The sequence below is a fragment of the Mytilus californianus genome, unplaced genomic scaffold (genome assembly GCF_021869535.1).
Source record: "Mytilus californianus isolate M0D057914Y unplaced genomic scaffold, xbMytCali1.0.p SCAF_20, whole genome shotgun sequence".
Taxonomy (NCBI): Eukaryota; Metazoa; Mollusca; class Bivalvia; order Mytilida; family Mytilidae; genus Mytilus; species Mytilus californianus.
Window position 1 is genome coordinate 2,049,035 of NW_026262669.1, and position 18,017 is coordinate 2,067,051.

The window sequence follows — 18,017 nt, forward strand, 5'->3', positions numbered from 1 at the left end:
ACTTAAAACTTTTACTTAATTCTTCCATGGATACCAAGATTTGGATTGCAAGTTTGGCTGTACCTGTAAAAAACTTATTTCAGACGGAATAGCACATTCTAAATTTTATGGTGATGTTGTGTACCGAGCCCGCAAATTTATATACGATGCGGGCTAAACTTATCAATCCTTTAAATAAACTTATTCTAAAAGGTTGGTTCATGTCTGTCATATTTGTTTTTCGTTTTTTGATTTGTTATAAAATTGGCCGTTAGTTTTCTCAAATGAATTGTTTCATATTTTTTATTTCTGGGCCTTTTATTGCCACTAGTGGTAGGTCAATGATATTTGGTATGCAGTTGTATTAACATTGGCACATCTCATGACCATGGAGATTATTTGGCCCCGCCTCCTCAGTCATGGTCTATTGACTTTGAAACTTTGCTTAGTTTACATGTATCAGTTTGTGATTAGGTCGGTTTATTGGGAATCACTAGTTGTAGGTCAATGATATTTGGTATGCAGTTGTATAAGCATTAGCATATCTCATTTCCATGGATTTTATTTGGCCCCGCCCCCTCAGTCATGGTCTATTGACTTTGAAACGTTTGCTTAGTTTTTATGTATTAGTTTGTGATTAGGTCAGTTTTAAGTTTTAGGGGAACCGTTAGTGGTAGGTCAATGATAATTGATATGCAGTTGTATAAGCATTAGCACATCTCATTCCCATGGAGAATATTAGGTCCTTATCCCACAGTCATGGTCTATATGTACCAAGTTGTACTTTAAATAAAAGTATCTATCTATCTATCTATAGTTATCTGGTTCACAGCTTTGCAGCAAACCGCCCTTTTTATGGCGGTTGACAGAGTCTCTGTTTTCCTCCGTCAATGTGGCAGAATTCGCTGCATAGAATCTTAATGTTAACTATGAAATTTTAGGTTTTTGGATAATACAGACTACACTTGTGTATCCCACGGTGTTTTCTAAATTTAAAGCACCAGTGTATCCCACGGTGCATCTTTACATTTTCATATATATCTATCTATCTATCTGCAAGGTTGCCATATTATCTTCGGGTAACCAACCATATATCTATCTACATATACATATCTATCTATCTATATATATATATATATCATATGAATCTATATTATGAATAAAAGCTGTGGCCAGATATCGCCAAACCATATATGTATTTTGTTTTAATGGCACCATCTGAGATAATAACATTTTACGTTAGCAACGTCATTACCTCCCCTGTAACTGTATCGTACGCCCTTGAACTTGCAGTGAGGTGAACGTTTTTTTGCTCCGTGTTGAAGGCCTAAGTGTGACTTTGAGATTAAGAACAGTAATAAAAGCGCTGTTCCTTTGCTTTTGTGTGTTTTTTGGTGTGCATGTACTGATTTTGTGTCTTGGATGGATACCCCATATCTTTGTTTTTCTATTGTGAAATATCACTCACAGCACCCAATTGCCAAAAAGTCATTAAAAAACTCAAAAAAACGAAGAAAAGACAAACAAGTCCACTAAACATAAATGAAAAAAAAAACCATAGACTGAGCAACATGAACCCCATCCAATACAAGGGGTGATATCAGGTCCTCCAGAATAGAATATAGATCCTGATTCACTGCATCATCTGTCGTGTTGGTCATGGTAAGTACACATTCGATAATTTTCATTCAGTGATGTCATTATCGAAAACCTGTACAAACATGGAATATCGATATATCTGATGTAATTTATTACCATGACGTAGCATATGCCCAGTGTTTTGTGCTCGGTCACATTATACATATTGTATTCCCTTTTACTTTTTGATAAATATTACATGTTGTCATGTGTTTTGTGATAAGAATGTCCGAAAATAGTATGCTTAGTACTTATACTGTTTGCATTCAGCTGGTCAATACATCGTCATTTGAATATTATTTTCTTAACAAAATGCTTAAAAATGTAGCGGACCGATGATTATATTGCAGTATGGCATGGTGTACACCACAAGAGAATAATTTTAAAGGCATTCTATCTTTTCCCTCAGAAAAACGCTTATAAAATCTGAAATATTTCAAAATTCATTGAACAAAAATATTTTACTGTCAATATAAGCCAGAATTGAACAATAACATTGGTGTATTCTGTTTGCCTGAAGTGTTTGTATGCAGTTAGTTTTGGCGTAAAACACTGAACATACAATTTACTAGATTTCGAATTCACAGCAAGAATGAAACCTTGATGATTATGTTTTGTTTTATAGAATAGAAAAACAAAGGATATGGGGTATACATCCGCAACAAAAAAAACCAATACACGCACAGCAAAAAAACACATAAAAAGCAAAGAAACAGCGCTTTTATTGCTGTTCTTCATCTTAAAGTCACAGTGAGTCTTCAACACGGTGCAAAAAAAAAAAAAAACAAACAACAAAAAACAACAAAAGCTCTCACCTCACTGCAAGTTTAGGACGCCCCCTAGCACCGTTTTGACCACTTTAATAATTAAGCATAATTTGAAAAATAATTGAGTTCACTTAAGACCAAATAACAGTTTATATATTTGGTCATCTTTCAAAAGTCCCAGCTTTGATTCGATTAATTTTTTTAAAGATCAGTAACATGTGGGGCTAAGTACCATGAGTTAATCGTTACTATGAACATTAAGAGAAAACATAATAAAAAGGCATCAATAAACAAATATTTATATTAGGGAAATGATGCAAAGACGCTGGATGCTACATAATAATTTGATACTATCATTATACTTATTATTATCATTTAATCTCAAATGTTTGTTTTGTTGTAGAAATCCAAATTTTAGACATGACAGCTGTGATGATTGGGATCAGTACCGTACCAATAACAGGAAGTATCTGGTTATTGACAGTGATTGTCCACAAGATGGTGGAAAACTCCTGGAATCTCAGTGTGCTTTCCTTTAAAATGTACTTAGTTAATATAAAAGATTGACAAATTGTTAAAAATTTATAATTGTATTATTTTACAAACAATTTTTAATGAAAAGTAGAAACTGCACTACCTTTTTTTAACTATGTTAATGGACGCAGTAGATAAAACAAAAAATAAAATTAAAGTGTGTTATGTAAAAATGCTTTTTATTGACAGGTGGAGTATGTGCTGTGTATTTTAAAGGACACCGATTATGCATGTTGCTCTAACATGGTATGTTAAATACACACTGTTTAAAAAATAATAAGACTGATAACTAAGAATACAGATTTACTAATGTCAACAACTTTGGAAATAACCAGCCATTTTTAAAACTTAACTATGCAAAATATGCCTGAATTTACCAGATTATACCCATATCTAAACACCATTATCATATATTTTTAAATTTGGAAAACATGACAAAACAACATAAACGTCTAACGAATACAACTTATCGCTATTTATTCCATTCCGGATAAGTTCTGAAATCTCACTGGTGCCCTGTTTAAGGTGACACGGTAGTATTTCCTGGCCCATAGGGATAATGATAGCCTTTTTTTTTGAATTTTTACCACTTTCTAATACTGCCCAAAATTCTACATACAAAGTACTCTGAAGTACTTTCATAATAATATTCAGAAATGAATTTGAATATGTATCATGACCGTTTACTTTTTTTGCTATCTTTGTAAACCTAAGGTCACTAGTGTTTTTAGGTCTTTTATCATGCATGCAGTGAATACAAAATTTGAAAAAATTCTCAAAAATTCATTTTCACCTGTATGTAAAATTATTTCACATTTTTCTACACCCGATTCATCCCTCAGTTTGAGAAAGTATGTTCAGTAGATACTGTATTGTTTGTCCAATCACACTGTTCAGATACATTGACTTAAGTAGGGTACACAAAAGAGCAACCTAAATTCCAGAATGTAAATACTACCGTGCCACCTTAAACATTGTACTGTGCATAAAACTTTTCAAAGAAGTATGTTTAAACAATCGTAAACACTTCATACGAGGCATTTTTCTTGCTTTAATGTGTGTTTTGATTATTGGATCATAAACAATACAAATATCAAAATTCACTTTCTGCACGTTTTCCTTCCTCAGCTCATTACTGATGACCTTTGTTCTTGTGTCACTTGAACTGAAATTCGTCACCAACTGGAAACATGACGAAATAATACGTCAGATAATCGTTGATTGTATAACGATTAGTTACATAGCACATACGAACTTCGTAAATTGTAAAACGATTAGTTACAGAACAAATACTAATTTCTTTAATTATAACGATAAGTTACAGAACACATATGAACTCCGTTAATTGTATAACGACAAATAACAGAGCACATACGAACTTCTTTTATTGTATAACGATTAATTACAGAACACATACGAACTTCGTTAATTGTATAACGATTAGTTACAGAACACATACGAACTTCGTCGATTGTATAACGATTAGTACAGAACATCGTTAATTGTATAACGATAAGTTACAGAACACATACGAACATCGTTTATTGTATAACGATTAGTGACAGAACACATTCGAACTTCGTTGTGATTGACACAGCTTGTTTAATTTATGAAAGTTTCATTAAGCCAAATCTGGGAGAAAATATAACGTTAATTCTTCATTTAAAAATGAAGAATAAAAAAAGTAATATAAATAGTGTTGATTAATCTATTTTTTTTGAATATGGAAGCTGGGTCAATAATAATTATCTTTACGAATCATTATATTGTCGGAAGGAAGTTGGATATGTTTTTGTAAAGATACATCTTGTAATCTAGTTAGTATACTCTTGTTGTCCAAAAATAAGACACATGTTTGCTGATGTGTATATTGTGGGATTTGGCTTCATCCCAAATTGGTAACGAAGACGACACGAGTATTACATTTACTTATAAATTTCTTTAAGTCTCAATGGTATGCATTTTTACAAAAAAAAATAGTACAGGATTGATAACTGTAAACATAAGGAGATGTGGCTATGATTGCCAAAATGTAAAAATAAGGACTTTTGGTTATGATTGTCTAAGCTTGGTTTACATATGATTTTGGACAAAAAAAATGCAAATTCCATAGACGTGTCCGCCATTGCAAGTTACAATTTAAGTTTAATTGCAAATGAACACTTTTAGAGAAACAAATACCTTATTATTTTGGAAAATATATCAAACTTATAACGAATTTTTAAAAAGCTGATTAAGCCGTGCACAGAGTGGTTCTGTATAAAATGCTACTAAAGTTTAGATGATATTGCATATGTTAGACAATAAATGATGGTATTTTGATAAGCAAATTACTTTGTTATCTACCATGAAAAAGGACAGGCGGTCTTTTTTTTTTATTAAAAATATTTATAGAATAATGTAGCCCAGGTTGAAGACCTACATAACCTACTGCACGACTCGAAGGTACCTAAATACTAATAAAATTACAAAAGGTTCTAAATTTTGGTTAATGCAATTTTTTCAATGTTTCAAAACTGATAAATGTTTTCTGAATATGAATAATTAAATGTCTTTTATAAATACCAAAATTTATTAAGATTAGCTAATTTGTAATGATGTAGCATTATATATGAAATATTTATCAATAAATATGAAATTTGTAGTAAAACACTGAGTGGAGACTACCAGGACTGACAAAAAGTATGACAAGTTGTTAGATAAAATTTAGTCCTAATTGATAGTCATGATAGTTTAAAGGTAAATTAAAAAAGGGGAAGTCCATAAAACTGATAAAATCAAACGTTATCAATCAGCGGAACTAGTGGAAACATCTGTCTAATTTATAAATATGTGAATATATGAATAATTTTGTCAATTTTAAAATACAAATACTAATAAATCCAACCAATTATAGTATTGATACCAATGATTCTTTTAATAACATCTTTAACATGTGTCATCATCAACCTTCTTATGCCACATAAAATTATACTTTAATTGTAGCACTCTTGTTGTAGTACGTGCCAATACTGAGATTTGCTATTTCGCGACATACAATATATATGGAGTTGGTAACCCTATCTCGACAAGAAAACTGAAATAAATTTGGAAATTCATATCAAGAGGGGACGGACAAGGAGGTCCCTGATTCCAACTTCCCTACTCCTAATTCCCACTTCCCTACCCCGTTACTCCCAATTCCCTCTATCTACTCCCACTTCCCCCTTAATTCCTTATCATCAAAACAATATTTCCCAGACTATCCATATTTTTACTCTTGCGCTTCCCCCGGTTCCCGCTCCTCATTCCCATGTTCCCTTACCTCTGTTTAAATATTCACTGTGTTCTGCTTGTGAGGATGATAGTAATTCGCATGAATTATTAATGTCAATGATCATTTATTAGGATATTGAGAAATACACAAAAATCACTTTTAAAGATATTATACAAGTTTTAGTAGCATGTTATGAAATAGTTATTGATATCAATAATTCATTCATAAGCATGTTAGCAATTATTTATTGAAATTTAAAATAGTAATTTGCACTTTACTGACAGATTGCCGTATGAACATTTAAAGCTAATGATAAACAATCAATCTTTTGTTTATACATTCAATACAACGCGATTCTATAATTATTGTAAATTAATCAAATTATGTCAAAATATATGTCAGGAAGGAAATGGTTATATGTATTCAAACATTTTCCGCTTGTTTTGAACCGAGTCAACATAACTGTGACAGTCTCCTTCCAATTGACATCGTTTTCGTCTGAATATGATTCTGAGTATTGAAAGAATGATTAGTGTGTGTCTTGTTCTATCAATGTGTCTAACAACACATTGCATCTCATTCAAAACTAGAATAAGGACTAAAACTGGATATATTCAAGGATTTAATCAAACTGTCCTTGATAGAGAAATTGCAACATATTTAGGAATACCGTACGCTAAACCTCCTGTTGGGTCTCTAAGGTTCAGAGAACCGATACCAGTAAGACGTTGGCAGGGTACAAGAGAAGGCACAAGTTTTGCTAAAGCCTGTTCTCAGCCTGCTATCTATGCTACTGCGGTTCCAGCTGAAGACCAAAGTGAAGATTGCTTGTACCTGAATGCATGGGTTCCGAAGGGAGGTTGTAAACGGAAAGCTGCTATGATATGGATATACGGAGGAGGGTTAATCGCAGGCGATGTTCGGGATTATAATGGGAAGTTTCTCGCTGCACATACGGACACTATTGTTTTTACTATGAACTACAGGACCGGACCATTGGGTTTCTTGTATTTAGATGATAACGAGGCGCCAGGGAATATGGGTCTACTTGACCAATATCTAGCCATAAAGTGGATTTATGACAACATCAAAACGTTTGGAGGAAGTAGACGGAAAATAACTTTATTTGGACAAAGTGCCGGGGCTGCAAGTATAAATTACCATATCCTTTCTAGCTTTTCACGACCTTATTTTCAAAAGGCTATCATGATGAGTGGAGCAGCGAACTCAGATTACGGATACCATTCACCTACAGAAGCACTTACCACGGCCTATGAATTTGCCAATCATCTCGGATGCAAGAAGGACACTGTAGGCAAAACAATTGAATGTTTACGCTTATTACCACCTTCTGAGTTATCAGCATTACAGTTACCATCTAACCCTAAAGCTCCATTGTTTTTCAGGGTACATTTTCCAACCATTGATAAAAATGGATTTATTACGCAGTCACCTAAAGAACTGTCGGATCGTCCATTCTCCCGCCAGATCCCAATTCTTCTAGGTGTCGTTGAGAACGAGGTGTCGTTCTTCTTAACATATTACGTTGGTGTACTGAAAATACCGATAAATATTCTCACTGGAAGAATCAACAGAGAAGAATTTTTTCGGTTACTTCCACTTACCTCAGCATCAAGTAATCAAACATTGAACATAATTGCGAAGCACTACCTAGCACCTTATCTTCCAGGTGAACCGCCCTTGTACATTGATGTAGGGGACGACATAGGTAAAGCAACTATTTATTTGTATCACTTTTAATCTACCGTTTTAGGTTGTAAAATACTGTTTTTCTCGAGAAAAAATAAAAAAGATTATTGTTATTAATTTTTTCATTTAAACTTATATTTTTTCATCTTAATCAACTAGCCTCTTAAAGTACGTGTCTATCGTCGAGCAATGCCTCTTCCTTTTGAAAACATTATGTAATATTTACGGTCATAATTATCTTCACTTGCAGGTTCAGATGTTATCTTTCGGTGTCCTGTTATAAACACTGCGCAGACTTTATCAACTGTAAACCCTAGTAACCCAGTCTATATGTACTCTTTTGAACATAGATCAGCAAAAAGTCCAACGCCATCTTGGTTCGGTGTTATACATGGCTCAGAGACCAGTTATGTATTTGGTTATCCTTTGGTTGACAACGTAAAGTTTACTGAAATAGACAAACGTGTTAGTGAGAGAATGATGAAATACTGGACAACGTTTGCTAAAACGGGGTAAATATGATCCTTAGTATAGTCATGGAGTAAAATATAGAAAATTTACATATTTTATTTTAGGAAAAGCCATGTATGGTTCAAACATTCATACAGTTTTGTATTATTCAAAATTATCAGTCAACATGTGTTCTAGAAGGACCATCAGTCCTTCACCTTTCATTTGATACCTAATAAATTACCAAGATCTATTCGACATACATGTAGTTTGATATTTGCATCTATGCATTGGAACTTTTTTGTTTTATATATATATATGTACTACTTTCCAGTATGTTCTTTTTGACCGTGCCTGATTTGGTGATAGATCTTACAAAGTCTGTCCGAATGATTTTGCAAAGAAGTCCGATCAAACCGGTGCCAAGGGCCGTCTAAAGGGCAAACGATAAACTTTTTATCCCACGGTGAATTCTTGACGACAATTTTCATACCAGCTATTTTTCCCCTAGTCAATTCAAATATGCAACAAAATATATACACCTTTCATGTGCTACTTTTAGAGATAAATGGGGTCGAAATGTTAGACATTAACTCAAAATTTCGATTTCTTGGAAATTTCTATCCTTTAGACAGATATACCTAACTTTTTTTATTTCAAAAGATTAACACAAGCGGATTTTTGTAAAAACATTTGGAGTATCTTCTTTACATAAGTATTCTCTAAATTTGGGTAACAATTCTTTGGAAATGATTAATTTTTATCATAGCTTCATGGTTTTAGAAAAAACGTCATTTCTTGCTGTATTTTTATTTGATTTAAAAAAAAAATCACCGGTGATTTGTTCATACAAATTGATACAAATAATCTTCACACATAATGAAACCAAATGTCATTTAAAAAAAAGAGGGCCAATGTACTCGTTTTCAAGTTAATGATTAAAATCAGTTGAAAAATGCATCTTTTCCCGATATGTCAGTTTGACGTCGCTAACAATAACATTTTACGTTAGCAACGTCATTACCTCCCCTGTAACTGTATCGTACGCCCTTGAACTTGCAGTGAGGTGAACGTATTTTTTTTGCTCCGTGTTGAAGGCCTAAGTGTGACTTTGAGATTACGAACAGTAATAAAAGCGCTGTTCCTTTGCTTTTGTATGTTTTTTGCTGTGCATGTACTGATTTTGTGTCGTGGATGGATACCCCATATCCTTTGTTTTTCTATTGTGAAATATCATTCACAGCACCCAATTGCCAAAAAGTCATTAAAAAACTCAAAAAACGAAGAAAAGACAAACAAGTCCACTAAACATAAATGAAAAAAAAACCATAGACTGAGCAACATGAACCCCCATCCAATACAAGGGGTGATATCAGGTCCTCCAGAATGGAATATAGATCCTGATTCACTGCATCATCTGTCGTGTTGGTCATGGTAAGTACACATTCGTCGATAATTTTCATTCAGTGATGTCATTATCGGAAACCTGTACAAACATGGAATATCGATTATCTGATGTAATTTATTACCATGACGTAGCATATGCCCAGTGTTTTGTGCCCGGTCACATTATACATGTTGTATTCCCTTTTACTTTTTGATAAATATTACATGTTGTCATGTGTTTTGAGATAAGAATGTCCGAAATAGTATGCTTAGTACTTATACTGTTTGCATTCAGCTGGTCAATACATCGTCATTTGAATATTATTTCCTTAACAAAATGCTTAAAAATGTAGCGGACCGATGATTATATTGCAGTATGGCATGGTGTACACCACAAGAGAACAATTTTAAAGGCATTCTATCTTTTCCCTCAGAAAAACGCTTATAAAATCTGAAATATTTCAAAATTCATTGAACAAAAATATTTTACTGTCAATATAAGCCAGAATTGAACAATTGCATTGGTGTGTTCTGTTTGCCTGAAGTGTTTGTATGCAGTTAACTTTGGTGTAAAACACTGAACATACAATTTACTAGATTTCGAATTCACAGCAAGAATGAAACCTTGATGATTATGTTTTGTTTTATAGAATAGAAAAACAAAGGATATGGGGTATACATCCGCAACAAAAAAACCAATACACGCACAGCAAAAAAACACATAAAAAGCAAAGGAACAGCGCTTTTATTGCTGTTCTTCATCTTAAAGTCACAGTGAGTCTTAAATACGGTGCAAAAAAAAAAACCAAACAACAAAAAAACAACAAAAGCTCTCACCTCACTGCAAGTTTAGGACGCCCCCTAGCACCGTTTTGACCACTTTAATAATTAAGCATAATTTGAAAAATAATTGAGTTCACTTAAGACCAAATAACAGTTTATATATTTGGTCATCTTTCAAAAGTCCCAGCTTTGATTCGATTTATTTTTTTAAAGATCAGTAACATGTGGAGCTAAGTACCATGAGCTCATCGTTACTATGAACATTAAGAGAAAACATAATAAAAAGGCATCAATAAACAAATATTTATATTAGGGAAATGATGCAAAGACGCTGGATGTTACATAATAATTTGATACTATCATTATACTTATTATTATCATTTAATCTGAAATGTTTGTTTTGTTGTAGAAATCCAAATTTTAGACATGACAGCTGTGATGATTGGGATCAGTACCGTACCAATAACAGGAAGTATCTGGTTATTGACAGTGATTGTCCACAAGATGGTGGAAAACTCCTGGAATCTCAGTGTGCTTTTTTGAAGAATGTACTTAATTAATCAGAAGATATAAAATAATAAAATAAAAGTTTATTTTGTAACAAATTCTTTTTACTGAAAGGTTGTATACTGATGAGTGTATTTATAAAGACAATGACAACATGTCTAAATTGAAACAACGTTCAAACTTATGATTGCGTTGGATAAAAATCGCAATTTTTATACGTGTGCATGGTAAAACAAATTTCTTGGTAGAGGGGTCTAAATACAGCACAAACAACATTTTTCAAAAGACCAAACAAGTGAAAAAGTATATTTTAACAAAACGCATTTGACTAACAGGTCGAAATACAAATGTTCTTAAACCCTGCTGACAACTATAAAGACAATAACTAACGCTATATAAAAAAAGGAGATGAGGTATGATTGTCAATGCGACTACTATCCACCAAAGTGCATGATAATCTCACCTGGTACGTTTATTACACATCATTTGAAGAAAAAAAAACCAGATATATAAGACGACAGATTTACTAATGTCAACCTTTGGAAATTTCCCTCCATTTCTAAACACCACTAGGCAAAGTATGACTGCATTTACCATATGTATTACTCATCATAGATACCAGGATTGAAATTTTATATTTACGCCAGACGCGCGTTTCGTCTACAAAAACCTCAACGACATTATCATACCGTATTTTGTAAATTTGGCAACGTAAAACGTCTAACGAATTCCAACAAGTAATTAAGTAATTGGTATCAGAAACCAACAGAAAAATTAACAAAATTGTCCAAATATGTTTCTCATTCATCAAATGTTTTATTTATGCAAATGTAGTTGATTAAACATGTTAAAGCTGATTGGCTAAATTGGTTGTGTGACACCCAAAAGAGGGCTGTCGTAAAAAGATGAAAATTACATAGCCTTTGTTTTGACATTCATATTAACTGAAGTTGTCTATACACACAGTTCTTAATGACGTTCACCAAACGCTTTGAGTGCACGCCCGTGGTTAAATATGAATATATTGTATGTCAGCTGATTGTCCACGTCATTATTTGTTTAGGTTGTTCTAATTATACTCTCGCGTCGTGTGCTTTTCATGTATGCGTTAGCAGAGATCAATCGGTGTAAATGATTTCATTGAACGGTGACGGACGTAAGGATATCAGGAATCTACGGACAAATGCACCAATATGAACTGAAATTCGTCACAAAATGGAAACATTAACAAACATTGATAAGAAATTGCAGAAAGCCCATTTTCTAAAATAAAAGTCTGATAATCATTTAAATTTGTTCTAACCTGTCTGTGTATGATATTGAAAATCGTTTAAGTATGCAACTAATCATGTTTTCTTCGTCTTTTACTTCACTATTAGTCTTTATCCTATTTGAAAAGAACAAATGCATGGGGCCATGATCTAATATTGATTTTGCCACGAGTTTGTCATTTATGCCGATGATTTATACTTTGCTATCGCTCGTGGTAAAATACTAAACATCAAGGGCCAACCCGTGGTAAAATATAAATAAATGCAAGCCACCATGAATAAATAAATCATCAATCGATTGAGAAAAAAAAAACAAATCCAGGTTACAAACTAAAACTGAGGGAAACACATCAAATATAAGAGGAGAACTACGACACAACAGAAACACAACATTAAAATGTAACACACACAGAAACGAACTATGATATTGTATAAATATTTTCAATGCGTTCTTGCATCTCCACCTAGAACAGAGAATACGACATCAGTTTTCCTATCGTGAACTTCCCTTTCCTAAGGCGAAAGATACTAAAGGGATATTTAAACTCATAAGTCGAAAAAAAAAGACTACGCCATTGCAAAAAAATGAAAAAACGACGAAAAAATAAACAACAGTACACAAAACATATAAAATTAAGACCGAGCAACATAGACCCCACCAAACACCGGGTTCGAGTCTTTAGTCCTCTCACTCGAACAAAGAGGAGTAAGCAATTTATTTATCAATGATATAAAAATAAAATTTTACAAATATATAAAGGATCAAAATGGGATTTTCTTTGTTTGGATAAAACATTAAAATTGAAGATAACTATGTTACTTTAAACACATTGTACGGTCCAAATAGTGATACCCCTTAATTTTATGACAAGGATGAGTTTGTTTTCCAGGGATTAGAGTGGGGTTCTAAGAAGTTTAAAAAATCAAGGTAACATACAATAATTGATGAAAATGCATGCACTCCAACAGGAGCGACACCGGGTACGTGAACAGAAAAATGCATGTATTAACCGCCATTCCAATACACTGTGAGTAAAATGTTAGAATGAGGAATAGGAAACAAAAGGGATAGAACACAATCGGTAAAATTAAAGTTTAGACGACTATTCTGGCATCTAAACATCAACATCGAACAATGTCGCTAGTGATTTGAGACACAGCCATATCGTATCGGTTAAGCTAGCAAAATAAAAAGAGAAACAATTTCTCAAATATACGAATTAGGTGGCCATTTTCAATTTAGATATGTAAATGGATTAAAATTAACTTGGACATCGTATAGAATTTGTTTGTTTATTGTATAGAAAGCAGGTAACAAAGTGTTATTTACGCAATATCACTAAAGTCACATGAAAACTAATACAAATAGGGAAAATCATGTTAAAATTATCAAAATGCAAGTAATTTTGAATTGATATCAATAAAAAGGGAATAAATTACACAACAGCTTGCCATACGAAACATTTGCAACTATATTACATGTTATACACAATCAATCTTACATTTCTAAATCATTCAAATTATGATACAACGTAAGTCACGTGGTAGTTATAATCTGTATTAAACAATATTCCCATTGATTAAAGTCGTTGACATAACTGTGACAGTGATAGTCACCTTAAATTTGATATCACTTTAAATTGGTCTTGGAATGATTCCGAGTTTTGGAAGAATTATTGCTCTTATTCTGTCATCTTATTTAACAGTACATTGCAACACGTTGGAACTTAAAATAAGTACTATAACTGGATACCTTCAAGGATTTCAGCAGACAATTCTTGAAACAGAAGTTACTGCCTTTTTAGGAATACCATTCGATTAGCCTCAAATGGGACACTAATGTTCCGAGAACAGGTTCCAGTAAGGCAGTGTACCAGAGAAGCCACAAGTTTCTCTAAGGCCTGTTCTTATAATGGGAAGTTTCTTGCTGCATATACAGACACTCTTGTTTTTACTATGAACTACAGGACTGCACCATTGGGTTTCTTGTATTTAAATGATAACGAAGGCGCCAGGGAATATGAGTCTACTTGACCAATCTTGCTATAAAGTGAATTTATGTCATCAACAAATTTGGAGGAAGAAGACGGAAAATTACTTTATTTTGACAAAGTGCTAGCTGGTGCTTCAAGCGTGAATTACCAAATCCGTTCTAGATTTTCACGACCTTTATTTTAAAAAACCAATCATGATTAGTGGAGTAGCGGTTTCGAATGCATACCATTCACCTTAACGGATACATTTTCTGGGTTAATAGAAAACAAAGGATATGATGTATCAATCCATGACACAAAATCAGTACATGCACAGCAAAAACACACAAAAAGCAAAGGATCAGCGCTTTTATTGTTCTTCTTCATCTCAAAGTCATTCATTGACCTGACCTTAATATCATTGGCATGTACTAATATGTAATGTTTGATGCGAAGTTTGTTGGTTTTAACCTATATTAATAAGTTTAATCAAAACATATCAGTTGTTTTCCGGTTATCTTGTAAAACAATGAAACACCCTTTTTAGATCAAAAAACCGTCTCGAGTCAACACTATAGATTGACTACTGGAAATTTTGAAATTTCAGCTTGCATCTATTATAACGATTGCTAAAACTGACATGAATGCAAGAATAAAACGTCGAAGACATTGCAAAAGATCGTTCGCTGCGATCACTTGTCAAACAAATCTTCAAATTGTGACTGGTTAAATTTGGATTTCTGTTATAATTTATGTGAACATTCAAAGACCACGAAGAAAACCTGTTGTCAACACCAAGTTTCTGGTGGGACTAATAAACAATGTTCTCATGTTGTGCTGGTACACCACTGTCCCAGGTTATGGGAGGATTGGACGCCCGCTTACATGTTAAATCCTGCCACAGTCTGTATGTGCCTATTCCAAGTCATTTCTGAACCTTTTATAGCTTACTTTGTGGTATGGTTTTGCTCATAGTTGAAGGCCGTAAGGTGACTTATATTAGTTAACTTCTACATCATTTGGTCTCAGTGGGTAGTGTCTCATTGGCAATCATACCACACTTTCTAATTTTAGTAACAAACAAGGATGTTTTTAGTTTTTACACTAGTAAATAAAGTAACAGTTATTTTTTTTTTATTTTCTTAATGATTTTATTATATTGTTATATCATTTATTCGGAAGAAACCATCCATGTCCCCAAATTTGAACCACATAGCAAAGAAAAAGTCATTTGCCTCAAAAGAAAGAACATGGACTGTAACTAGGTCTGGGTTTCTGTAGCCATCACCTGCAATACGTCCTGTGCCAAAATATCTGTAAATAAACATGGTTTCATTTCTAAAAGAGATAAATAGAATTTTCTGCTACCAACATTTCACAAAGCACAACATATAAAATAGCACAAATTTATTTGATAAAGCAGTGCTTCTTTATACAGAACTCCACAGTTAAAAAATATCCCTTTTGCATCCATAATCTAATAAATAGATAAGCCCTACGGAAGTTTATCTACAACTTGACAAAACATTCATTATAAAGAAGTATAATGTGTCCCGGATTTAAACTTGGTTACAGAAATCCGTGGTATGCAGTTAGTCCTCTGCTGCATAATCTGAAAGGATCAATACGTACTATAAAGCTGAACGATACGCATACAAACCTTTGGGAATCAATGTATTATGCCAAAGCATCATTTATAGTCGCTTTGTCCCTGATAGCTGGAGAATCAATGTACTATGCCAAAGCATCATTTATAGTCGATTAGTCCCTGATAGCTGGAGATTCATGTGAAATGTGATAGAAAAACCCAGCAGGAAATTTAATTAAGAATTCAAATCAAATATTGCATCAAATTCAAGTAAAAAATTGGAGTTATTGATGCCACCCCTAAATAACCTAGTATAACTTAGAAAACGAAAGCACTATATATATTTCATAAATATCTTTCCATTAGGAACTAAATGAAAAATGTTGCAATTAAAATTCATTATAAAATATGTTTTGATTTTGAAAATTCCAGTTCCAATAAAATAAACTGTTGGCACAAATATATGTCTTGCTTTTATGCAATGTTGATAGTATAATTTAAATATGAAAATAAACATGTAATCTATACAAATTAATAAAAGTCAAGGAGTCATGACTGAAGGTGCAGAGCCAAGTAACCTCAACTGCAATGAGAAATGTCAATGCGAATACAACTGCATACCAAATACCATATAATTATCATAAGTTCCCATTCAACTGACCTAAAATGTAACTTAAACATGTTTATTATGCAAAAGTTTCACAGTCAATGAACCATGACGAGGGGGCTAGCCATAGAATCTCGATCAAAATGAGACAAGCAAATACTCATGCAACTGCATAACAAATATAAATGACTTACATGTAAACTGTGCAAAAGTTTCAAAGTCAGTCAATGGACCATGACTTAGGGGACAGGTACAAATTATCTCCATGGAAATGAGATGGGCCAATGCTAATACATCTGCATACCAAATATCATTGACCTACCACTAGTGGTTTCCCATAAACAGACCTAATTGCAAACTAATACATTGTTGACACTGCAGCCAGACTGACGCAGAAAACAGCATGTTCAAGTCTCACTTTTTTGGACTTCATCCAGACGAGACAAAAAGGGGTAATTTCATTTCCATAAAATAAAAAGTCATGCTTCTTTCAATAAAAATCTTTTATTCTGTAATAACCATATATACAATGCATCAACAACCAGAGATTATAAAAAGCATCTTGAGACTGAATACATAAATGTCCTGGACTAATCGAGGGGTTGATATATCCAGTTCCTGCCACTCGACCTTTGGAGAAATACCTACAACAGAAAGTGATTACATGAAGGGTTGGTTTATCATGTGTATCGAGATATCTCGACTGCTGAACTGAGCATTACTGAACTTCATATTGAAGGTCTTTGAGATAAAGGTTCTTATACACATATCACAAAAACTTTACATTATCATTGAAAATGAGTTCAAGGTAATATGAACCCTGTTTGAGGATCATATACATCTTACAATCATCCGTACACCAAGCATGGTTGACCTATTGCTTATTTTATCTGAGAAAGTAACTTTACAAGAAAGTTGATCAGATGAACCATGAAAATGAGTTCAAGATCAGATGAACCATGAAAATGAGTTCAAGATCAGATGAACCATGAAAATGAGTTCAAGATCAGATGAACCATGAAAATGAGTTCAAGATCAGTTGAACCATGAAAATGAGTTCAAGATCAGTTGAACCATCCTAGAAAGACATAGACATGTACACTTAACAATCATTTCATACACCAAGTAAAGTTGATGTATTGCTTACAGTGTCTGAGAAAATGACCTTACTAAGAAAACTTAACCTTCATGAAAGAACCAGGAAAATGAGGTCAAGGTCACACGAACCCTGACAGTGAGACATGTTAACCTTAAAATCATTCCATACACCACATATAGTTAATTTATTGCTTATACTATCTGTGAAAGTGACCTTGCAATGTAAACTTAAAACAAATAGCTTCAATGCACTTATTCTAAAGGCTAATTGCTTATACTATCTGTGAAAGTGACCTTGCAATGTAAACTTAAAACAAATAGCTTCAATGCACTTATTCTAAAGGCTAAGGGATCATAGATTTATTTATGGAGAAGACTTCATAAGTATGATTTACTTGTGTCTCATCCATTTTGCTGATATTAAGCAAATAAAATATGTTTAAACTAATAGATTTATTCTTACGAGGAAG

The 18,017-nt window shown here is 33.1% G+C and overlaps 2 protein-coding genes across 2 annotated transcripts in view; one reads left to right on the forward strand and one right to left on the reverse strand.

Annotated features, from left to right (window-relative positions):
• Positions 1-6,597: 6,597 nt before the first annotated feature.
• On the forward strand, positions 6,598-11,108 carry LOC127731693 (cholinesterase-like). The gene is made up of 3 exons (XM_052240479.1): positions 6,598-7,903; positions 8,135-8,396; positions 10,913-11,108. Exons 1-3 carry the CDS (start codon positions 6,679-6,681, stop codon positions 11,061-11,063), a joined length of 1,638 nt encoding a protein of 545 aa, XP_052096439.1. The 5' UTR covers positions 6,598-6,678; the 3' UTR covers positions 11,064-11,108.
• A 4,285-nt stretch (positions 11,109-15,393) lies between these two features.
• The window catches only part of LOC127731800 (F-box only protein 31-like), a 38,328-nt gene continuing 35,704 nt past the window's right edge, over positions 15,394-18,017 (reverse strand). The window contains exon 9 of the mRNA XM_052240641.1: positions 15,394-15,568. Within this exon, the coding sequence (XP_052096601.1) occupies positions 15,409-15,568 (160 nt within the window). The 3' untranslated portion in view covers positions 15,394-15,408. The remainder of the gene's footprint in view (positions 15,569-18,017) is intronic.

Bases quoted from the DNA above. Each gene is read 5' to 3' on its own strand.
- LOC127731693 (XM_052240479.1), top strand. From the start codon at position 6,679: ATGATTCTGAGTATTGAAAGAATGATTAGTGTGTGTCTTGTTCTATCA. The intron at 7,904-8,134 runs GTAAAGCAACTA...CTTCACTTGCAG, and splicing joins TGATGTAGGGGACGACATAG to GTTCAGATGTTATCTTTCGG. The intron at 8,397-10,912 runs GTAAATATGATC...GTTTTGTTGTAG, and splicing joins ACAACGTTTGCTAAAACGGG to AAATCCAAATTTTAGACATG.